The sequence below is a fragment of the Lutjanus erythropterus genome, chromosome 6 (assembly GCF_056507025.1).
Source record: "Lutjanus erythropterus isolate fLutEry1 chromosome 6, fLutEry1.hap2, whole genome shotgun sequence".
NCBI lineage: Eukaryota > Metazoa > Chordata > Actinopteri > Lutjaniformes > Lutjanidae > Lutjanus > Lutjanus erythropterus.
The window spans coordinates 11,708,017-11,732,998 of NC_139322.1; the positions used below are offsets into that span (position 1 = coordinate 11,708,017).

A 24,982-nucleotide genomic window follows, 5' to 3' on the forward strand; every position below is an offset into this window, starting at 1 on the left:
TTTATATTATTGATGTGGCTGCTGAAGAACAGATGTACCACTTCTGAAACGCTGATGCGAAACAGTGACTTGACATCCGTGGGATAATGTCACAAAATTTGAGTAGAATACAAACTTTGTTTATCCCACGCAATTGCTCCACATGAAACACAGACGTGGGGGTGTGGTCATTTCTAAATCACAGGAGGTCCCCTGGTAATACTAGTCCCATGCAAACAGGACTCAACTCTCGGGAAGCGAATAAGCGCGTCTCCCAAAATGTCAAACTGTTCCTTTAAACAACCCTGCAACCCCTCCTTACTTTCTTCCCATATTCTGCACAACCCGCCTCATGCTATCTTCCTTTTATAGTGAGGTTCGCAGCACCTCGCTGTTCCTAAACTCCCTCATCCTCGCTCAGGGCGAATAGATAGAAGGACAGATTGGAGTGAAAAGAATTTCACAAAAACACAGACGGAGAGAAAATAGAAAGTCAGAGCGAATATGAAAGAGAAAGAAAAAGAAAGCGAAAAAGATAACAATAATTATTTAGTCTTCCAAAAAGACTTTTAATATGTGATGTGACTTTCAGTTAAGTGCTGATCAACAATCATCCACATTCAAAAAATTAACATTGAAGTATTAATTTAATCCCTTATTTAAGTTCTTCTTAAAAGGTTGATGCTCATAGTTTTGGTTCCTAAACTATTCTATATTGTATCAGTGATACACTGTGTGCATTTTTGCAGCAAATGGTTTGATATATGACCCATGTAAATCCCAAAATATGAAATTGGCAACAGCAGCTATGTTATATATACAGTTTATGTGTGAAACATGTTTTTCTTCAGAGACGATCTGCAGAAAATATGACTTGAGAGTTTTAAAAAGATTGAATCCCAGCTGGAGTTCCCCCGGCCTGATCCTCGCTCTTAGTTTCGGGACTTTATTTGGGATAATATTATCATGCATTTCTTAAACAGAGAAAATAAGCCACAGAAGTTTACTGTGTACCAGAGTTTACTTGCTTCATCACTGGGTAAGTTGCCACACTATGAGGGATTTTTCAACAAACGAGAAGATATATAAAGGTAGATGCTTTGCACACTCATTTTTGGAGTTAAAAGTCTGATTTATTTAGATGGATTCAGTTTCATATATTATGAGTATTTTTACCTTTACCTGCCTCACTGCACTTGGCAGAATGTATGAGGGTGTGTTGCCATTGTTGGTCTTTTGTTTTTAATTTCAAACTATTTTAGCGGGCTTTCTTTTGTGCTTCCTTTCCTCTTTATCTTTCTCCTTCTGTTTGCATGATCCAACAAAAGAAACATTATCTTAAAATTGCCACCCCAGAGTGACATGTGTGCTATTGCTAGCTATATCACAAGCTAACTTTAGTACAGAACTTTCATTTAAGTATCAAAGTACATCTTTTCTCTCCTTTAATATGTGCAAAATAATAAAATGAAACACACAGTTTTATTACATAAATAGTAGGGCTGCACACTTTATCACAATATTATTGTTATCACAGTGTGGCCAATTGCAATATCCAAATCACAGAACTGGAAACAAATCACATTTTTCTGAAAAAGGAAAAATGTGTGAGAAGACAGGATTATAATGAAGTACTGCTGTGTTTTATAAATGCCCTGGCCTAAATATCTTGCTCTCCAGATGAAAGAAAACATGTTTGTTTGGTACAGACCCCAACAAATATCACATAATCATGATTTTACTGGGATTTTTTTTTTCAGTAAAAATAAAAATTGGAATGCAAAAATGATCATTCCTACTAATCATAGTGCATATTGCAATTGCAATATGACTTTTTTTTACCATATCGTGCAGCCCTAATAAGTGGTGCAATTTAGATTTTTTTACTGTTATGGTTGAAAAATATTCATATTGTTCTCACCTCAGATTACAGTGACATACAGTGAGTTGCACATGTAACTGTTAGATTATTTGCATGGGTCCTTCTGGTGTTGGAGATATAACCAGTGTAGCAACTTCCCCGGGTCACAAGATGCCCCTCTCTCCCCTGCTGTAGTAGAAAACCTGTCTGCAAAGGTAATCTTTCTTGCTCTGTCTCTGCTTATTCCATCCATCATAATTGCCACCATCACCAACTGACTCTCTACACCTGTCTTTGTCTCGTTCGCCAAAAATCAATGTGGAAAATCTGCTCAGATCATCATGGAGTCACACAGAGGTCGTCTCTGGTGATGGGCCTGTGCCTGTCATGCTTCTGATGAAGCCTCGCCGCTCGGTATGATTATCACAGACAGATATAGTCCTCTCAGTAACGCTAAGAGACTCTCGTGTTACTAACAGATCTCTGTTTCAGATTCCACCACGGGGGACAGCTGAACCGCTGACCTGGAGTCGGCTCACAGGGAAACCACTTTCAATTCAAACTGCATAATCTTGTAAAAGTCGCCCTTCGCTGCCTTATCATCTCTCTGTCCCCCTCTCCTCCTTCACTGTTCACTGTGGGATCTATTTTTATCTTCTTTGTAGAAACACAAAGAAATAGAATATCCTCCCTGAAAGTCAATTGAATTGGCAGGTTGCACCCAGCAGGAGGAATTAGTGAGGAGGTTTTTCACAGGTGGACGGAGCTCAGGAGCAGTTTGGAGGGTAAAACAGAAGAGTCTCTCCCTCTGAATCCGAGGCTGAGACCAAGCAGCAGAGAGCGTCTCACTTTTGCCCAATATGGTATGGAATGCTGAGACACCTCAGCCATGTGATGTGAAGAAGCAAAGCGACTTAGAAGGGGGTGGGAGGGGAGTGGTGGAGAGGGGAGGGGGTGAGGGAGGTTTGGTCCTCCTGGACTGTCTCTCTGTGAGACATTAACCAGCACTTCGACTTAAAAGAATCCCTGAACACATGCTTCACGTCCACGATTGCCGTACATCTCAAAATGTTGCATCAGAGATCAGAGCTTTGCCGCCTTTGAAGCGTACTTAGCTTTCGGGTGAGGCAGAAACAGGATGTGAACATGAAACAATGATGCTAATGAATATTGAACAATAAAATTATAGGTGGTATAAGATTCTCAGCTGTGAAGTATTTAATATCTAGATGCCCTTTTCGTGAATAAGACGTTTTTAATTTGTTGACAGGAACCAAAGTATGTCACGATCATACTTAAATTTAGAAACATATTCTCGAGGGAGCTCAGTGTATTATAGTTTGTATCTAGTGAACTGTAAATACTCACTTCTCCTTGGTGAAACTAATAAAATCTAATAAAATCTGGAAATCTTTTGGCGCCATCTAGTGGTACTAAGGAAAAAAAACAGGAGAAATTATGCCATCAAGCAGAGAAACTTCTACTGTGATTGTCAGAAGAGTTTTCTACATACCTCTGCAGTGTTGAAGCTGTAGTCTGAACCTTCAACATAAAAGCAGTGTCGTCTCTTTGTGGCGAAGGTCATCTGTGCTGCATCTTCAACCGGGTTCTGATTTTCATCTCTCCACCGTCTCTCACCAGCTGCACATTTAAAGTAAGTAATGCACATATCTGTTAATCGCAGCTGAAAATGAGCGATGCCACAAGACTTAACACTAATGTTGTGTTCAGGTATTAGAGGCCCTCTTTCTGAGCTCAAACAATATATTTCATATAGTTTTATCCCCTTTATATTGATGACTTCTCCTTGTTTTATTTTTTATACTCTTAATCCCGATGAACTGTTGATTTGTAAGTCCACAAAAAATGGTGCATTATTTCTGTTTTGGCATCTCAAAAGCTTGAAAACATGTCTAAATCCACAAGATTTCCATCTGTGAGAGGTGAGTCTACAGTCTATTAGGACTTCGAATTGGGAGTTAACCTCTCTCTATTACACAGAGCAGGGTTAACAGTCTTTGAGCCTAACTCTGAACTCTGAGATGATTAACCCCAAGATGGTAAACTGGTCAGAGAAAGTTCAATGACAACAGGTAAATAGAAGGCAGAGCCTCCACTTTAATCCAGTGAGCGTAGAGAAGTGTATGATAAGGCTGCACATATATCTTTACAAGAAGTCAGAGTGGAGAAAAGTGTCAAAAAGTTAACACAAATGTTAATATTTACTGGACTATATTTGTTCCGCTTTAGTCTAATGGGGTTAAAACACAGGGGCCAACAAGCTGCAGAAAAATACAGTAGAAGACTTAAAAAATATATAGATCAAAGACATAAAGCTCTGAATCTGGGCAGCAGCTCTGGTGGGCATTCCTACAGTCAGCGTGCCAGTTGCACACTCCCTCAAAACTTGAAACGTCTGTGGCACTGTGTTTTGTGATAAAACTGTGCATTTTTAAAGTGGTCTTTTGCTCTGACCAGTCCAAGGTACGTATGTGTGATAATCATGCTGTTTAATCAGCATCCCTGCACACCACACCTGACAGGTGGATGGATAATCTCAGCAGAGTGCTCGCTATCACAGATTTTAACACATTTGTGAACAACGTTTAGGAGAAATAAACATTTTGTGTGAAATGAAAAAAGCTTAGAGTTAATGGGAGGAAAAACAGAAATGTTGCTCTGTGCAAATATTATGATCGTACAGCAGTTTGGTCTGTGGTAATGAGGGAGTGAAGCCAATGTCAAAATAAACACAAACGCACACGAAAAACCCTGAAGGCTTCCTGACCTCTGAATGCGTTGTTGCAGTACGTTAGACCACAGGATCCAGCCATAGATGAATATGAAAGGTTTGGTATCGGAGACTCAGCGAGGGTTTCTAACCTGGGCTCAATGTTTCCCTGCTGTATATCCATAAGAGAGAAAAAATAAATCAGAATTTAAAGATAAATAACAAACATCCTATAACTGATTTCTGCATAAATTTCTCTTGCCAACCTCGTCCATTTTGCTCCATTTCGGGCTGATCTCTGTTGTTTCTGTGGACTCTGTCAGGCTGATTTTTACTCTCCTGTCATCCGTCAGGCCTTTCCTCAGACACGACCTTTCATCCAGAGTGCCTCCGTCCTCCGTCTGCCTGTCTTGAGGAGACAGGCTGTTGATCTTCTGAGCCTCTTTCAGGTCTGTCAGAGTCACACCCTGCAGGACATTCACACGGCTTCATATCTGTCAACAGTCAAACACGATCCAGTGAAACCTAAATGTCTGTAAACCTCTTGCTCTTTACCTGTGTGGACCTGCGGGTCTGTCTGGCATGACGAGACTTCGCTTTCCTCTGAGACTCTGCCTCTTCATCCCTGACTGGGGTCAGATACGACCTGGATCAGTGAAAGAAAACAGACAAAGCAGAAAATTTAATGATTATGAAATCAAATATTAAATCAAATAGAATGGGGAAATTATAGGTAATAATGTATAATGAAGGTTGGCTGTCAAACACAATCTGATAAACGTAGCTGTTTAAAGTTCAAAATGTACCAGTGTTAAACAATTTCTAACAGCCAGACTCACTTTTCCACATTTTGTGTTTTGACTTTTGGGCAGTTTGATGGGTGATAAGTGGGGATGCTGTCCCCCTTGTTAGCGAAATGGCCAAAATGCATTCACCTTGTAACATGCAACCTCTCGCTCCATTCACTAGTAGCAGAGAGAGTGCAGGGCCAGAGGGGTTGTTTAGTCGAGTAGTTTAGTCTGCCAGACTCATAGATCCATTATCTGACTGAGGTTTGTGCAACTTCCTGTCTATGGTTCTGACCATGGCTCTGAAATATCAGCAGCTGTGTACTGATAAATTGTGCTGCCCGTTGTGGTGAGGTAACAAATGGATTTGTAATTGCGACTTTTTCCCATTACTCCTATCCTGCAATAGAAACACCCATCTCACACAACTTTATTTGGGAAAATGTACCTCAGAAAAAAAAATAATAATAAAATAAAACAAAATTCTGACATACAGGCCCAAGACAAGGCTGTTAAGTAAGAATGCAGGATCTGTTTTAAATTAAATTTTTATAACTAACATCAGAAACAAATACTACATCACAAACACATCCTATTTTTGCACAAAAAGTAATTAAGCACACCTTGTCTGTTCTCTTCCCCCTTGACTTAGTTTCCAAGTGCCTTTTTTCCCCTTCTCTCTCTCTTTTGTTTGATTACAGGAACCACTGGGGAGTCTATCCAGATCAGAGTACATAAAGAGACGGTTCCCCGACCCAAAGTCTCGACTTCTTGTCTTCCTGCTGCAAGCTCACACTGGTCTCCTCCATCTCTCCATCCTTCATTCCTCACCCTCAGGCCCTTAATCCGTCCCCCCTACATCATCTTGTCTATGCAATAAACTATTCTCAATCTATATCTACATTAGTATTTTTAATTAAATTAATACTGTAATTATTATGCCTTTCTATCAGTTGCTGCGATGCTTAGTTAGTAATCCAGCAGTGGTGGACAGCAGCAAACTAATAGAATGAAATGAAATTATATATTGTGTTTGCTAAATGTATAAAATTTAAAATACAAAATGTATATGTTTCCAATAATAAATGCTAAAATCCAAAAGCCACATTTCTCAAACTTCCTGCTGTGTTTTTTTTTTTAAATTATGACCTCATGCTGCATCAGCAGGTGTACCATCCCTCTGATTTACAATGGGATAAATTCTCCCTGCATTATGCATCACTTCAACATCTCATTTCAACAGGAAATACATCAAATTAAGGAAAAAAGATGCTCTGAAATGCATTTTTGCTGCGATTTCAATACCTGAGCACTATTTGCTCCACCGGTGGCTGAACAGACACACAGAAAGAGCTGAGCAAGCAGCGGTGGAGAGGCTCATGTTTTACCCGGAGAGAGCTGCCGGCCCCTCCTCTGCTTCGCTCTTACCGGTATCGATCTGTCAGAAGGGAAGTCACCCTGAATCCTCCTGACTGAGAGTCAGTGGGCTGATCAGCAGCACTCTGCTGTATAATGTACAACAGATATGGACTCCTCCTCCTATAGGCTGATACCAGAAATGACTGTTTGTGATCCTCTGCAGATAGGACAGCTCTGACCTGTTTTGTGGTTGATTAATTACACTAATAATTACAATCATGAGTTTAAATTCTATCCACCCACACTAAAAAAACAAAAAAATAAAAATACAACCCATACACAGCAAAACGCTCCCCTTAAGCCACATATCTTTTAAAAAGTTAATAATTAATAGCCTAAAACAGTTGCTAAGAATAATATCCTTAAGCCAATAATTACTAATGTACATAAAAAGCTAAATAAGTAGATCAAAGAGAGAAATTAATTTTCAGTCCCCAAAGCAACAAACCACAAGCTCACATTAGTTCCATTCAAAGAGGCCTACAGCACCTGTGCACAGCAGAGAAGCTCTACATCAAGGTGACAAACATGAGGACCGGGACCCAAAGTGGGTGGTTTGTCAGACTGAAAACGAAATCAGGGGGAAACAAGAACAAGAAGAGAGCAGCATGACTCAGTCTTTGTGAAACTTACCTGGGAACAAAAGCTTGCATGGTCCCTGTGGAAGGTCAGAGACTGAGGCGCTGAGACACTGCAGCAGTGATGAGTGGGAGAGGCTGAGAGGCTCGACCAAGTGACTCTGGAACAGGCGAGAGTGCAGAGAGAGAGAGAGGGATGGAGAGGGGGAGAGAGGGAGAGACTTCCTGCCTATCTGCACAAACACACACGCACACACACACACACACACACACACACGCACACGTGATCAATTAAGTCTTTCTGTCTACCAAGATCTGATGCAAGCACGTCTATGGACACTTTTGTTCAGCTGAACACTTGTAAAGCAAACACATTTCTCAATTCTGGTAATAGAAAATATAAAAACAATATATAGAAAAAGATTATATATATATATATATATATTTACAGAGCAATATTTATTTATTTATTTTTTAGTATAATTCTACACACTATTCTTTGCATGTATCAGCTGCAATTTTAAACAGTCGCATACAATATGCAGAAGTTATGCAGGCTGTACTGCAGCACAGACCTATTAATTCATCAGAACATTGATTTTTGTATTTGTATTTCTGCACATTTGTCTATCTATCAATCTATCAATCTATCTATCTATCTATCTATCTATCTATCTATCTATCTTAGGGTGTTGCATTGCGTCTCTGTCATATTATGTTGAAACATTTAAAGCACAATTTTTCATCCGTTCATTCACTCACACACGAGAGCTCAAGGCCAATCCAACGTAAACCAAGCATCATTTACTTGATGACAAATCTCTGCACCGACCAACTCAGTCACACACACAAAAAAAAAAATCAAGGGTGGTATCCTTTCTTTGGGTGATATTTAGGTGCGTCTTACAGCTGAAAATGGCTAAAACTTTGTTGCAACAGCAAAATAGTTCAGTCTCTTACAGTGCTTGAAAGATTGTTTGATCCCACATAAAAGATGAACGTTTTGAGATTAAACATGCCAAACTGCACCGGACTGTTCAGTATTTTTCCAGCACAATTTAAAATTAAAAAGGTTGACAATTTTGTCGGAAAAAAAAAAATCATAAAAAACAAAACAAAACCGTACAGTGAGTGCCACCTGACTGTACTGTCTGTGGTTTGATTGTGGTTTGGGATCTGTGTTGCATGTCATACCTCTCTCTCCTCTCTGGTTCCCTGTCTGCCTCTTCAGTACTGACTGTCCAATAAATGCCAAAAATAATCTGTAAATAACAACAATGCACTAGTTAAAAATTCAGTTTCCAGGCTGTCTGTGGCTCTCAGCCCACTGGTTCCTTCTGAAGATCAATTCTGCATTTGGCTGTGATCTTTTCATGGGTTTTGTTGAGATTAAAAATATAAAATATCACCAAACTCATTCAACAAGACAACTGGGGCCGAGGATGATGTAAACAGGCATTTTAACACCCTTACATAATATCTTGTCTGAAACAAGATGACGGAATTGCTCATCTGGTAATCCTAACACAACATCCGAGTAAGTAGGAATTGAGGCAGCGACTCTCATCCAGCTCTGAGCTTCAGCGGTAAATGTAATACAACCCATATGAATGGTGCGTGACAAACAGCACAGAATCAAGTATAGAAAAGTGAAAGAACCGGGGTTTATTTTAAAAACATGACAGTGTGTGAGGTGTCATTTTGACCAATGCATCGACAGAAACAGTGCATTTTGTAAAAGTGAATATCAGGTTTAGTAAATATGCACAGTGATGTCCAAAAGTCTTATTGCACTACCAAGAACTCTGCTGAACCAGCGATCAGAAACTTATTCCACATTTGTGAAGCATGACTACACAAACATCTGTCTCCAAAGAGGTAATATATCTGATATGTTCATTCATTGCTCTAATCACAGCTTTCACTCTGTGTAGCAGAGCATTATTTAAGAGTTCACATTATTCACAGTTTTCTTTAGAGCATCTCAGAGAAACGGTCTTATGATGTGACCGTATGTTTTGCCCTTTATTTGTTTCTTATGTTTCCAGATATGTGCTGCAGGTTGAGATCTGGTGATTGTGGATATAAAAGCCATGAACACTGGCACTCCTCCTTCATATTTCACAGTCCATGTGCAAGCATGTGTTGGGTCAGTGTCCTGTTGGAAGTCTACATAGCTCTGCTTTGTAAGCAGTCTCTCTGTTTAGTTGATACATAGCTGAACATGATTATTTCAGCTACTACAGTTTTCTGAACTGTTTCACAAACCTATCCTGCGACTTATTTACAACTGTAAAGTTAAAACTTCTCATTTTTGACTATGGTCAAAAGCTGGTTTTGTCGTTACAGACAGTGCAGTAACTGCTATACAACTATCTGGTTATCTTTTAACACAACATGTGGATCTTCAAGTCAGTCTGGTCAGTTCAGGTCTAATTGGCGTTTCGGATGAAAATGACCTGGTTGTGAAATTATTCCTCAAAACATAGCTGCAGCTCGACACTGCGATAGTTTCCGTACATCTGGAGAACAACTTGTCCCTGAGGTGCTTCACTAAGCTCTTCTTCTGACAACAATGCATAGAAGAGGTTCAGATTATCTAAAGTGGTGTTGTATGAGTTACTCATCCATTGTCAGTGTATTACTTGTACTGGTGGCGGTTGGCATGCCCGTAGTTTGCAGGAGTACCAGTTTACTGCACTGGACAGGTTCAGCAGTTTAAGCCACCAACAAAAATCCCTATTAGCTTAAGTGTACGCTATATTTACAACATTTTCCCCACTTTGCCTTGCCGCCAGAGCGCCATTTCCAAACAGATCGGTTAGTTTATTTGTGTTTGGGTTAGGATGTGCAACTTCTGTGAATCTGAACTAAACTTTTAAAACCCAAAAAACAAAAAAACTAACCGATCGAAACAGCAGTAAACCAGCAACTCCTGCATTCTGTGAGGGAAAATGACCAATTTTGCCAATAGAGTCTGGTGGCTTTGGAGAGTGATACTGTATCTGGCTTATGTAACTGCGGCTTGTAGGCAGATAAGGAAGTCTGTTGGCAAGGTAAAGCAGTGAAGATATACTAAATATGTCTCTTTTTTTGAGGGTGGGCCTTTTTTTAAAGTGCCTAAAATACATTTTGCTGCTGACTCTTTTCCACAGCAATTCTTTGCATCAGAGATATGCAGAACCCCCCTCCATCTACTGTAGGTAATATACTTAAGATTGATAAGTATCTCATACATCCCCACTTAAAACAATCGAAACTATCTCTGTAAAGACAAACAGTATGACTAAATGATGTTAAGTATGAACTGACTGAATCATGTATTTCTGAATAAAAAGTATCAAAAGTTGTAGACTGATGTTGATGAAATGAAACGGTTCTTGGTAGAGGATTCAGACTTTTAGACCACTGCATCTGACAATACTACAGGTGTGTTCTGCTGACTGGAATCGTAATCTGTTAAAAAAGTGCAAAAGAAAAAAAAAAACACCGAGCCAAACTAAATCAAGCAAACATACTCGTAAAAGTAAAAAAAAAAAAAAAAAAACTAACTAGTTTGTCCTATTTTTCAAAAACATTCAGGAATTCTTCTTGTTATCACAGACATTTTTCTCCTTTCTGTTTCTGTGTAAACAACTGGGATACATTAAGTTACTGCAGCTGTTTTTTTTCTTGTAAAATATTGTCTCAGGATATATTTCAGACAGTGACAAAAAGAAAAACATTTTAATGTCACCAAGACAGGCATTACTTATGGCTTCAAGTGCATTAACAAACAGTTTCTGCATTGGTTTCTTGTTATATCATTGGCTTTAGTTTTCCAGTTTATTACAGAGACCTTAGTAAATAAAAAAAAAAAGTGCGAGTTATGAAGAGTGGAAAACGCTCTGTAGAAAGACAGTCATTCTTTAATGGATTAAGGCTTCTGAGGTTGTTATTGGCAGGTAACTCCTGAATATCCTAACTTTAACAGCCACCTGATATTTTGAGGTACAGATCTCAGCTCCCACTGCAGCACAGTGACTGATTTCTTCTGACTAGCTCTGCCTTTCAAAGAGCAACCACACGATGAATACTGCACCTAAACAACAGCAATCAATAATGCCTTTCTACAGCATTTGTCATATTGCAGACTGTGACTTTAGACTGAGAAAGTTCCCCATTCTCCTTCGTGGATGTGTCCGGTGTGGAATAAAATCCCTTTCTGGTGAAATGAACTCTGAAAAAAAAAAAACATAACAAAACAATACATTAGGAGGGATATTACAAAATTTGACTGTGTTTTATCAAATACAGAGATGTCAATAAATCTGCATTACCAATAAAGTTGGATCAAGTGTAAAACAAATAAAAACAGTAGGGAATGAACTGCAAATCCTTTTCAACCTATATTCAATTGATTACAATATATTTCATGTTCAAACTGATAAACTTTATTACTTTTTGGAAATATACACCAAATATCAATTTGAAGCCTGCAACACATTCTCAAAAAGTTGGGACGGAGCGAAAAAACAGAAAAAAAAAAAAAAGAAAAGACTGCAAGGACAAAAAAAACTTTAAATGCCGGTGACCTTTGACCTGTGAGGCGGCACTGCATTAAACACCCACATGATTATAAAAAGCATAACGTCTGTGATGGTAGCAACATATGCTGCCCTCGAGAGGTCATCTTTTTCAGGGACGTCCCTGCTTATTTCAGCCAGATGATGTCAAGACACATTCTGCACAAATGTGTTGTTGTAAAAAGAAACAGCGATGCATCACAGTGGTAAACATGCTGTTTGTGTTAAAAAAAAATCAAAGTTCATCAGTTCAAACATTAAATATCTTGTCTTTTTACTGCATCCAATTGAATATAGGGCATTATTTTTTATTTTGGTTTTGCATGGCATCCAATTTCGGAATTGGGGTCTGTTTTAGTTATAGTAAAATGTAAACATTTTCTCAATATATTATTACTTACATTCATCCTCTGGTAAAGCATCATTTTCTAAAGGCTCTTCATCTTCTTCTGCTGCTGCTGCTTCTTCTTCTGCTGCCTCTTCTTCTGCTGCGACATCCTGCTGTTCTTCATCCCCTTCTGACACTTCCTCCTCTACGTTAAGTTTCTCCTCCTCGAGGGGCGACTCTTCGTGAACTTTATCTCCTTCAGAAGCCTCCTCTTCAGGCATCTGCTCGTCTACGCTTTGTCCCTCCTCTGCTGCCTCTGTCGTCTCCACTTCCTCCTTTTCTGATAAGGCAGCCGAATCATCTTGTTCCGTCTGATCCTCTTTTACTGCCTCGCCCTCCTCCGCAGGAGCGGTTTCATCTGTCACAGAGTCCTCCTGCTCGACAGGAGCTTCATCCTCTGCAGCTGCCTCTCCTTCACTCGCCTCTCCTCCTTCATCTGCCTGTGCCTCCTCTTCTGAGACCGATTCCTCTTTTTCTACATCTGCAGGAAGTGCCTCTTCTTCTGTTGCTGCAGCTGCCTCATCTTCAGCTGCGGGAGCTGTCTCTTCTTCTGTCTGTTCCTCAGGCTCCGCAGGGGGTGGAGTTTCTCCCACCAGCTAAATCAGGAAAGTAATAAAATACTGTTATTAGTTCATAGCGGAGCAGAATGTGGACAACAAATCATTCACAGCTCTGCCATCTGGACATCATAGACTAGAAAAGAAATGGACAAAGCCTCTGGGTCTGAAAAGTGAGGCCAATGCAGAAATGCCTTTCTAGCACCAGCAGGGGGTGACTCCACTGGTTGCAAAAACAAGTCTGATTGTGTAGACGTCTATGAGAAAATGAGCCTATGGGCGCTTTTCATTACGCTGAATTATGCTTCCTTGTCTCCTCTCTCCTTCCTTGACCCGACACCATTAAGGATCTTCCAATTCCTTAAATGCACCTGGAGGAGACGAGGAGACTTCTGCAGGAGATCAGAGCGAGGATAATAATGGCCACGTTTAGTCAGGGCTGTGTTCAGCCAAATATTTGCTTTAACAGACATGGCAGTGTGTTGAAAGCCCTGTTGTATGCAAAAGCACTGCACCACCTATTTAATATGGGGATATTTATTTAAATTACATATCTATGTCACTGCTGACTGAGTAACACCTCTGGCACATCCACCAAACGAGAGAAAACGCACTTCAAAGCATGTTGCACGCTGGTTTGACGAAACCATAGCAACGCAGTGCGCACTGTTTTCAGACTGAGGCATGGCAACACGCATCTATGACACTGCATACATTTACATAGCCGTGAACTTGTTTTTGCGTGTTGTCTGTGATTTTTTGTCTTACAACTTCAACACTTTGACCCACAGAGTGCTTTTAGTTAATGAAAGTCAATTTTAACATTTAAGTCGCTTAATGGTGACCTATTTAGTGTGAGGTGGAACTAAAAGACGCTAAGCTAAGCACTCTAGGGAATCAGATGTTCATTTTTTCAGGTAAGTATTTTTATTCTCTTTTTTTATATAGCAAAAATTAGGATCCAATTAATATTACAGATAATGTGAATTAAGATAAGATAGAACTTAATTCTGTGCTGGAGATTCCTCAAAAAATGATGAACGCACCCTGCTAATCAAGCATGTTAGCTAGTAAATGTATGCTAATGGTACCTGGCCACGCTGGAATGACAACCTATGTTAAAGGACCAGTGTGTAAGATTCAGTGGCACCTAGTGGTGAGGTTGCAGATTGCAAAAACCTCATCTCACTCTGACCTAAATGTGTAGGAGAAACTATGATTGCTCCAAAATATTTGGTTTGTCCATTCAGGGCTACTGTAGAAGCGTGGTGGCCTCTGTGGAAGAATTTACATAAGTATGGATGTGAATTTAGGGAATTCATTCCAGGCAATTGACCCTTCACTAAGCCACGCCCTCCTTAGTTAGTGTTGCTACACCTGTAAGCTTCCCATTCTCACACGGCACATATGCAGGTTACAGCGATAAAGGTGGCAGATTTAACATTTAAACTAGCAGCCATTCTTTAAAACACTAGATCTTTGGTTCCACACAGAAATAAACAAAAGCAGCTTCCCTTTTCTACCTGAAGACTGTGGATTTTGTCAACTAATATGATGACTATCACTAGCAGATTTCATAAGTGTAGCTAGCTAATATAAGCTAATGCTAATACCTAAAGAATTTCAGTGAGCTGCATGAAAAGTTTGTCTCCAGGTGACATTTAATGTTTCGACCTGACACTTACTGAATCAAGAAGCCTGTAAAAGTGCTACTTAGTGACTGCATAACATGCTATAACATTAATGCTAAAAGACTGCGGCTAAAGCTACATCCCAGCATGCGCAAGCTGGATGGTGAAATATGACATGTATATGTATATGAAAGACCAGTATTTCCCAATCTTTTTCCCTAGGAATCCCCCTACTTGTACCCAAGGAAAGCTGAGCCCCCCCAGCCTGCACACATGGGCATTTAACCCCCCCAAAAAAGTGATTAATTCCAAAGCTTTACTGTCCCAAATAAACATAAATTAAATTGTTTCAATTCTTAGAACAGTTACCTGTGGTAAATTACTATTTTATAGTATAAGCATAATATTCTTAACCTGAACAACCCAAGTCTGCTTATACACTCTCAGTCTTACAAAGGAATAATATTGATTCATTATAAGAGTTTAAGGGGTCACAGAGTTGTGGTCTACAAAGTAGCGGACCATTTTTAATTTAGGACAAAGAAACATATCTTTTTAAACAGATTTTTGTATAAGTTGTGATTTTAGTTAACATGTACAAATCTAATTTAGACAACCTCAGAGCAGACAAAGTTCTGGGGACCCCATGTGATTTCTGGCAACCCCTAAGGGGGGTTTAGACCACTGGTTGGTAACCAGTTGGATGGAAAACAGAAATACCCTCAGTAACATTGGGGTAAGGAAGCACAGGGATTAGTTCAAGTGCAGGAGGCCTTCAGACGGTCACCCAGTCAGAGAGCAATCGCCTCAGGAGGAGAGCCGGGATAAGAGCTAAGCTAACCCCAGTTAGACCTAAGACAGCAAAGCATGGTGAGATGCATCGTCATCGTCTGCCCACTTTGATTCTGCACCAGCACACATCCTCCACCTAAAACCCCACACATAACAAATCCCAATGTAGCCACTGAGAATAAGCCATGAGTTTCACAAATGCAAGGTATGCATGGTATCTGACACAAGTGTGTCTAGAAGTAATGTTATTGCAGGTAGTAAGCTAGCATTAGTTAGCCATGCATGCATGCAAACATTCTCACCTCATGTTAGAGCTGATAAAGACAGTTAAATCCATTCCCCACATGTCTATTCTTGTGTTTTATGTTTTTAAAGCCTACAAAAATACAATACGCCACCCTCCACACTCATGAGACACTATCTATCACTCTGCTTAGAGGCCCATGCACACCGCTTCAACGTGTAGAGAAATGCAAAGTTGACAGGCCTGCAGTGCCCTAGTTACAGTTGCTAATCAGTGATTGGACAGTTGCTGTTGGGAGGAGGGGCTTAACAAAGGGTCAATTAGTTCCTGAGATGAAAATCTCATTATGGTTCCCTGTGGACACACAGTGAACAGAAATAGTAAAGAGACCATGTGCGACAGGCTGACAGTATGTGTGTTAAGGCCCGTCAGTCATGATCTGCCAAGTTCAAGTATAATCTAATGATACAAAACTGCTTCTACAGCTAACAAGGCTTTTTACAACTGTGATTTATTTAGTTATTTCATCTGGTTACAGAACTGAGAACCACCACACACACCTCTGCTTCATTCAGTGATCAGGCATGTTTGACTTTGATCAGTGAATGAAGCGACAAGATTCAGTCCAATCATCAGGCTTTTTGGCTTGTGTGTCGGTTACCTGGCTAACCTGCTTCTGTATGTTCTCCAGCTGAGCCCCGAGTCCAGAGGTCAGACTACGGGCTGCTGAATTCTGATCCTGCAGACTCTGACGTACCGTATTGAGCTGCTCCTCCACACTGGCCTGCTGGAGCCTCTGGGACTGTTCACTCTCAAGCAACTCTCTGAAAGACAGAAGACAACCACAGTGAGAGTTTCTCAGTGAAAATCTGCTTGAAATTATTTTTTGCAGTTATTAACAGTTGAAATTTGGGGGAAAATGCACCATGGCATCATTCTGTTAGCCTGTGAACCACATTTCCACGTTACACAAGCTTCAAAGAGCGCCGACTTACATACAAAGGGAGTTTTACGCAAACCATTCAGCTCCAAAAATCATCAATACAATAGAAATGTTTACACAGATCAGGACAATCTTACAATGTGAATATGAGGCCTACAGACACTGGTCTAGGGTAACACAGAGACTCAGACAGTGGCAGCCAACAGGGCTTTAACAAAGTCAACATAAAGTTATGGGTCAGAGGAGGTGAGTTATGCTGCTGCTTTTTTCCACTACCTACCTGACAGCAGCCATCTCCAGCGTGCTGGCCGCGAGCTGAGCCTGGTAGGTGTCCAGCTGCTCCTTCAGTCTGAGCACCTCGGCGGCCTGTCCGTCCAGAGAGGCACTCAGCTTGGTCACCTGTCCAACTCTCTCCTCCAGCTTTGATTCCGCCTCTCCCAGGTTCCCTGCCAAGACCTCCACCTTGCTGGATAAATCGGTGCTCAGTGCGGCCAGGCCGTCCACCTGAACCCTGACGCCCTCAAACTCCTCGCTCTTCCCCTTCAGCATGGTCTGCAGCTGGCTCAGCTGCTCCAGAGACACGGTGGCCTGCTGCATCTCCGCCAGGCGGGCTTTCATCTCCGTGTGGAGCGACAGCACCTGAGCGGGGAGGTCGGACGTCCTGAGCTGTTCGGCCGTAGCCAAGGCCATGCCTACCTGTTTCTGGGCCAGTGCATACGACTCCTCCAGGGCATTCAGGCGAGTCTCCAGACTCTCTGAAACGTGTTGCTGCAAAGAGACACAAAAGTCGAGTGATGAGACGAGCTTGACAGTTATTGGGACTCATTCTCACTGAGATGGTATCTTGATTAGGGCTACAACCAACAATTATTTTCATTGTCAATTTTCTCAATTATTCAGTTTGTTTTTGATCTATAATACCAGACAATGATGAAGAATGCCTGAGATGCCTTTGAATTATACGGCCTTCCTTTAATTTACTCACAAAAACTACTTTCTTCAATCATATCAGGGTATATAAATACATAAAATAAAGCATTTAAATACCTAAGCCTTTATACTACTCAGCCCACTGATGGGCTGGAGCAGCAATTTTTACAATCATTTTGGTAGAATTTCTTCAGTTCCTCATTAAATCACAATTCTTGTCAGCCAAGACCTCTAAGACAGCGACTCTCAATCTCTCTGAGTTGTGACCCCCCCTCAAAATAATCAGGTCGGTGTTCATGAGCCCACCCAAAAAAAGCACAAAAGTGCCAAAATGACTGTGGGACTGTCCAATCAGAACTCATGTGCATGCACTCTTTGTCACGAATAACGCTCAATAAAATCTATTCTAATTGTATCACTGGAACAGGCAATGGAAAGGAAAACCCTTTCCCAAGTCTAAAACACAACCCTCATTTTCCATCACGCCTGCCGAGTAGTTTGTTGAGTCAAATTTTTTTTGGTCACAAAATGCAAATGTCACTTTTTTTAGTGTTTGTGTCCAGAACATAATGTGGCTGCTACATGTCTTGAGTCCTGGGGTCTCATTTAAAAAACAGTCTTAAGAGCAATTTTGATCTTAAATATGACTTAAGCAAAAAACTACGTAATTTGATGTGACCGTAATTTGATGTGGAAATTATCTATCACTAGATAAAGTCTAGACTTGACTTAGTAATTTTCCTGGTGGTTGGGATGCATGTGTGCCCAAGCCTGTGGTGAACTTTGCATTGGCTTTATGAACTTTGCATTGGCTTTATGAACTTTGCATTGGCTTTATGAACACTGTGACAGGAATTACAGGTTTGTCTTTGTTTATCAACCCACTGTTTACTCCACAGAATCATAATGTTGCCTGGCTTCGTTCTCTTTTACCATCGCCATGATCTTGTATTCCAAGTTTTCCTCTGTCTTTTGGTCCATGGCTGCTCTTGACAAAACCCTCGCTTGTGCTGCATTATGTAAGGGAAAAATCAGTGATTGTAAGGCAGGTGCTGATTTATAGATCACAGGTGCTAAAGTTACAAATGGGCTTTTTAGAACCAGCTAAAGCAAGGTTTTTTTTTTAATGCTCAGCTTTTGTCAGGGCGTCCTTTATGACTCAAATGTCACACAACATCAGAAATGCTCTTTAGACTCCAAGTTCAACTATAAATGTAAGATTGTATTTATAAATGAGGACCCACCTGTATTTTGTACATTTTTAAATGCTTTCCCCTTATGTTGAAAATTGTCCTGAGGCTGACATCAATGAGAACTGCCTCCTGGCTCTCAGTCCTTCCCATAATATGTGATTTTATTCTCCACAACTATCTGGTGACCCCTTAGAATTTATCTCAGGACCCCCTTGTGGGTCATGACGTCCAGGTAGGTAGAGAAATTCTGTTTTAACAAAAGAATTATCTCCTGTTATTGTCCCAGATCCTCCAACTAGTCATACCACTGTCAGAATCAGAACAGGTCTGATAATGCCTTGACAACTCAGTAAAACTTTACTTCCTTGAAAAAACAGGAAACCAACTGAACAAAGAAGCACTGGGTTGGTCAAACTTATGCAACTGCAGTGGCAAACATGTGAGTCACAAAAAAACATTTTACAGGAATATTTCTGTCCTAACAAGACTGAGCTGGCTGAGCCGTTCTGCAAAGTGTTTGCCACATTGGCTTCCCTGAACCAAAGGTGGAGCTGCATGAGAAAAAGCAAGGAGTGGAAATTGCTTTGGTTAACTGCCTCAAAAATGTTGCTCGTTTCCCCAGAGTTGCCTGCAGCAACTTTTAAATACTTGGAGTACTCTGAACTTCACCGCTGGTAGCTCAAGGCAGCCATGAGCCTCAGAGTGCAGTGACATAACAGAGCCAGTTCACTCATGTCGATACATAAAACTGGAGGAATATAACAATTTCTTAACCTTTATCCTACCGACTGGGGTATCAACAGAGCCCACAGGGATACTTTCTGTCCCATCTCACTGGTGCTTTATTCTTTCATTCCAATTTTTCATGACTTTGTAAATCTATTCTCAATTACTTTATATCATTATTTCCTGTTTCTGTTTTAATTAGAGCTTAAAAAAAATTACATTTCTAAACCAACCTTCAGTGAATGAAAAAAACTTTACTCCATGTAGCTCTTGAACCCTACGATGTAAAAACTACTCATTGAAATCGGTTAAGAAACACAACGTGTTCACTTGTATTTCTTCACACGCAGTCTTGACAGGACCAACATGGCGGAGACGGTGACAGGAGGCAAACTGTCAGTCATAGTGAAGAACCCAGATTTCCTTGTGTGCTCTGTCCATTATCGTTTTACATAATGTGGAAATTAACTTTACCTTTCCTATAATAAGTTGTTTTTTCCTTGTTAGATATAAATTATATAACTGTTTTGATGATGAATGTTTTGAGAATAAATAAGTTGTTTCTTTCCATAAGCTCTGATTCTTAAACTGGTTCTATTCAAACATTCTTGAAACCTTGATGTTAACTTGTGAACCAGCACGTGTTTGCAACAGCTTTGAGCAATGTAATCAAAGAGGTCATCAACAGAGCGTGTCTGCACAACACACAACAACCAGTATGAAACACCCACTTTGGTTCCCAAGGAAAACCTCCTGGTTTTTTTTTGGTTCCAGCTGGGAACCAACTTTTTGGGGTTCTGCACCAATTTTCGCCAATTTTTCGCCAATTTTTCGCCAATTTTTTGCCAATTTTTCGCCAACTTTCGGTTGAAATGCCCCCTGTTCCATTTAGTGCTTAAATGGAACAGGGGACGGTTCCATGTTGGTGGAAAAAGGCTTGCCAGTGGACACAAGTACCCTCTTGGTGTCCTTGCAATGGAGAAAATGTGATGCAGTGCCACATCAGCTGTCCTACATGCTACAAAATTAGGTGGCGTCTCGGTTTCTCTACATGGTTTATAGTTCCCTGTGTGTTTTGATTGCAGAGAGGTGGTATTGTACATAGAAATTTTAATCTAAACAAATGCAGCACGACTTCTGATGCACCGGTGCACTTTATATTTTTTGCCCTTGCCCCTCATACAGCCTGGGTGCACCACTGACAGTCAAAGTAGTATGGAAGCATACACTAACAAAGTTTAAAGACATATTGTACAACTTCAGAAACACATATGAAACAACCATCACTCTCTGTTCCTCTACAATCTTTCCAAAGGCCTGTAAACAGCCTCTGAACTGGTGTTCAGTATCAAAATCTGTTTAAATTTAGCCCTGGCACACTACTGTCCTGTTTATTATTATTTTGGCTGCATCCTCTGCACAGCTCTGGAAACGTGGTCCTGACTGGTGTTATAATACAGATATTTTCCACAGAGAGGGGAACTCTTGACACCAAATGCATTAGATTCAGTGATAAAGTGAGCGTCCCTGCATTTGTAGGTCAAGAATAATCCTCATTACAAACGTGGGCAGCTGTGTGTGTGTGGATGTTAGAAATAGCAGCGTTTTGTACTCACTCCAGTGAGGCTCCTGGCATTTTGAAATATGATAGAGAGAGGAGAGGCCTGCAGGTCTTAACTTTCCCGACTTGCAACTGGCAATGCACGTGTTAGCATGTGCTGAGGCCTTTTCTAATTTCTTTAAAGGGGTTTCTTCTAAATTTAAAGCACATGAAAAGATTTATAGTGCGCTGAAAAGAGGATACAGCCAATTACAGGAGGCGTCTTTGTGCTGCTGATGGCTGCAAACTCACTCAGGTGACTAATCAGAGGTTATTCTCACTTCATCATTCCCTTACCTTACTACTTGACTGTCGCATTTCTTCGTGGGAGGATTGTAGCTTCACTATTTTCATCTGCATGCCCATGAGATTGTCTGATAAGTAGGTTAAAGTTTGGTGCTGCTGGAAACAGAACCACGCTCCGGTGGCACCGCCTATCACAATCATTAGAAATAAAACCAGGAGCAGCGCGTAATTATTCGCCCCGCCGCGAACTTCAGACTCCGTGACTTCATTTTTGAAAAAGTTATCTTCATGTTTGTGGTTGTGGTTGCCTTTCCCCCTGCGATGCTTGGCAGTCATTTTCTCCTCAACAAAAGGACACAATGTTCTGGTCAGAGAGGTGTGAGATTCAAGGAGCCCGATTGGTGGTGAGGGGGAGGAAGAAAAAAAAAAAGAGCGGTGATTTACTTCAGAAGGCTCCTTTAAAACGGCGCTGCGCAAATCAAACCCCGTTTCAATCACCGCTCAATAAAGTACCGAGAAGCTGCAGCGGAGAGTTCTTGATGAAGAGGCAGAGCTGAGGAGGATGAGGCAGCAAGCAGGCAGGCAGGGAGGCGTGGACCGAAGGTAGCGTGTTCCTCCATTCAGGAAGAGGGTGGGCGGGACGCTGCGCTCATCTAATGGCAAAACTACACGTCCGGCGGTGGTGGTGGTGGAGGTGGAGGTGGCGGTGCTGCTATTTTTTACTGCTGCAGCTGAGGCCATGTGGCCCGCAGCAGCTCCACTCTTCTAGCAGAGGCTGCTGAGTTATAATGACGTGACATGACAGAAACCCTCATGGCTGACGAGGATTAACTCACAGTGACCTTATTAATCAATTAAACTGATAGTTCCTTGTTTTTAAAATGCGTCAAGGGGACTGACGTGTTCAGTGGCATCATGCACAGACTGGAAAAAGCAAAATTTATTCTTAAAGGTCACGCTCACCTTCTAAAATGTTAACATCTTCTTGACCTTTACTGCTTTCACATTACATATAAAATTCTGCACTCTGGTTAAAGGTGTGTGAGATTTACTGGGATTTATTGGCAGATTGTGGCTGAAATGAAATGCAATATTCATAAGTATGTTTTCATCAGTGTACAATCACCTGAAAATAAATTTGTGTTTTTGTTATATTAGAATGAGCCGGTTATATCTGCAGAAAAGGCAAGCCAAACACTGGCTCGACATAGTTTTGCCAGACTTGTATCAAGATAATGCCCTTCATGATCCGCTGGCAGTGTGTGGTCGTGTCTGTATATGCAGAGATTCTGTCCTCTGTTTTATCTTCTCATTATTTTGCTGTGCTCTCAACCAACCCAACACAATGATATTTAACGTCCTGGCATATTTTGGGCATTTTCCGAACAGCTTGAACAAATCCTACCGATTCTACCTTTAAGTGGAGTTTTCATTACTTTCAGTATTTTGCTTGAGTATTTATTTTTCTGACAACTTTTTACATACATACTTACACTTTTTACTTTACATTTGTAACACAAATAACTGTATTTTTCTGCTTTTTGCGTCATTGCACACCACTCTCCCAACATCAAGATTGATTTAAGCCTAAATGAATGGGACAGTAATACATAGAAAAGACATGTATCCATCAGTGCATGTATCACACAAAACGAAAACAACGTAAAAGATGTAAACGTAAAAGTGTCTGTATTTTTACTTGAGTGCAGAATGTGTGTAATTGTGGATAATCTTGCTACCTCTGCGTTTTGCATGCACAGCTGCAAGCTCACAGCTAGATGCCACTAAATCCGACACACTGATCCTTTAATCCCATAAAATCTAATTCATTATTTTCTTTCTTTCTTTCTTTTGACTGTTGTTTGTGTGTATCTTATTTTGTCAGTTCATGCTTTTGATATTTTTGATTGGGAGGGAAAGGTCCATAGGCCTTTTTCACTGCATCCATTCTGACATGAAATAGTAAACACAGGTGTTACCCACGGTACTAATTAAGATCCTGTTCCATCCAGGTCAAACAGAGTCAGGGTGCTGCTATTGTGCATGTCAGCTCACTAGAAAGGCTCTGCTACACTAATTGCAACAGGACTTTAATTAGTATCCTTGATAACAGTTTATCCCACTATTTCATACGTCCCAGTTTCACTTGTTGCATGTGTTTTAATGCTGTTTTTATTAGTGCAAATAAACTGTTCATGTATCATTATCCTTTGCAGGGTTGTGGGGAGACTGGAGTCTGTCTCAGCTTACACTGGGCGATGGCCAGGTCCATCCCAGACAGGTTGCCAGTGTTTCACAGAGCTGGCGTATATAGCCAGACGAGCTCTCGCAACAACCACTCGCATTCACAAGAGCAACTTAGACCCTTGGGGGCACAGGGAAAACTCAGAACCTTGTTGCTGTGAGGCAACAGTTTTAACCACTGCACCATCCTGCTGCCCTAAAAACAGCACTAATTTGCCCTTGGCTGCACAAATGTTATATTGAGATCAGAGTATTTTAAAGCTCCTCTGCATACCCACACACAGGTGTTGCAGCAGTCTCTAGTCTAGCTGTGTAATATTGTACTAAACACGACGGTAAAACACACCAGAATAATTAACTTCACAACGCGGTCGAACTTTAACAAAGGTGAACTCTGAACTGGAGATCACAAGAGAAAATGCATGTTTGAATCTATCCATCCCATAGGCTGCAACAGAGGTTAACGATGGAGCAAATATTTGCAGTACTGAAGTGTAACATGACCTTTCCATGGCTATCTTAGCTCCACCCAACTTAAACCTAGATGTCTTATCAGTTGGGGTAATTGAAAACACCCATGTGGGTCTGCAGGGTCTTTAAAAACATGCCCTCAAAAAGCAAACCATATTATAGCTTCAGATCTGTTTATGTCAAGTCCAAGGTTAACAGCTGTAGGTTAGATTATTGCCTTCAACAGAAGCAGCTACTGATGGTACCAGAAATCAACTTTACATCTTTTGCATTTCTTCATTGTCATTGTTAGATATTGTCCATAAAGATGTCTGCCTGCTCGCCAATATAGTGGAACAAAATGGCTTTCAGCTTGAGGAGCTCAACACACCAAAAAATACATTTGAAGATTTCTTTCTAAAGTTTTTAATCTGGTTGCTTAGGATAATCCACGCACACTGTTGTGAGCAGTTTCATGTAGGTTTCTGCGGATGAAAATTAGCCTGTATGGCTAAATATGTCACATTTATGCGACTTACGTGATCATGTTAATTAATGTGCACTGTCCTTTCTTAAATAAAATAAAACATAAAAAAAACAACCTACTTTCTTTCTGCAGCCTGCTTGTCATTTCCTGTGCAGTATCACTCTACTCCTCTGCTCAGATGGAAAAATAATTTATAATTCAGGATCATATTTAAAGATTTTTTGATTCTTTCTTTCTTTCTTTCTTTCTTTCTTTCTTTCTTTTTTTTCAAGAAACACATGGTGAGCCAGCTTTTGTCTAAGGGCCCCACTTTGACCAGCCCTGATCTAAATAAAGACCAGCAGGCACTAAAGAGGCCAGATGAGTCTGTTTTTTTACTTTCTACAACCAGAAAGTTTGACACAATTTGTTTTAGAAGTGTTTTTTCATATTTACTAAAGATTTTTTTTTCCCTCTGCTGAAGCTTTTTTCATCATATAATCCCTGAAATGTTGGTTTGATTCATAAACATAAACTAATCCTACCAGGGACCGAATAAAGACCTCTTTTAGAATGAAGTACACATTCATGGGATCAGAATGATCCTCTCCGGCTAAATGTTGTCCTCTCCTGCCGAAGAACTAGAATGAT

The 24,982-nt window shown here is 40.5% G+C and overlaps 1 protein-coding gene across 1 annotated transcript; it reads right to left on the reverse strand.

Annotated features, from left to right (window-relative positions):
- Window positions 1–12,314: 12,314 nt before the first annotated feature.
- LOC146324945 (uncharacterized) lies at window positions 12,315–21,777 on the reverse strand. Its single transcript, XM_084722057.1, has 4 exons — window positions 21,223–21,777; window positions 16,757–17,244; window positions 16,195–16,357; window positions 12,315–12,905 (listed from the first exon to the last, which is right to left on the reverse strand). Exons 1-4 carry the CDS (start codon window positions 21,505–21,507, stop codon window positions 12,315–12,317), a joined length of 1,527 nt encoding a protein of 508 aa, XP_084578183.1. The 5' UTR covers window positions 21,508–21,777.
- Window positions 21,778–24,982: the final 3,205 nt, after the last annotated feature.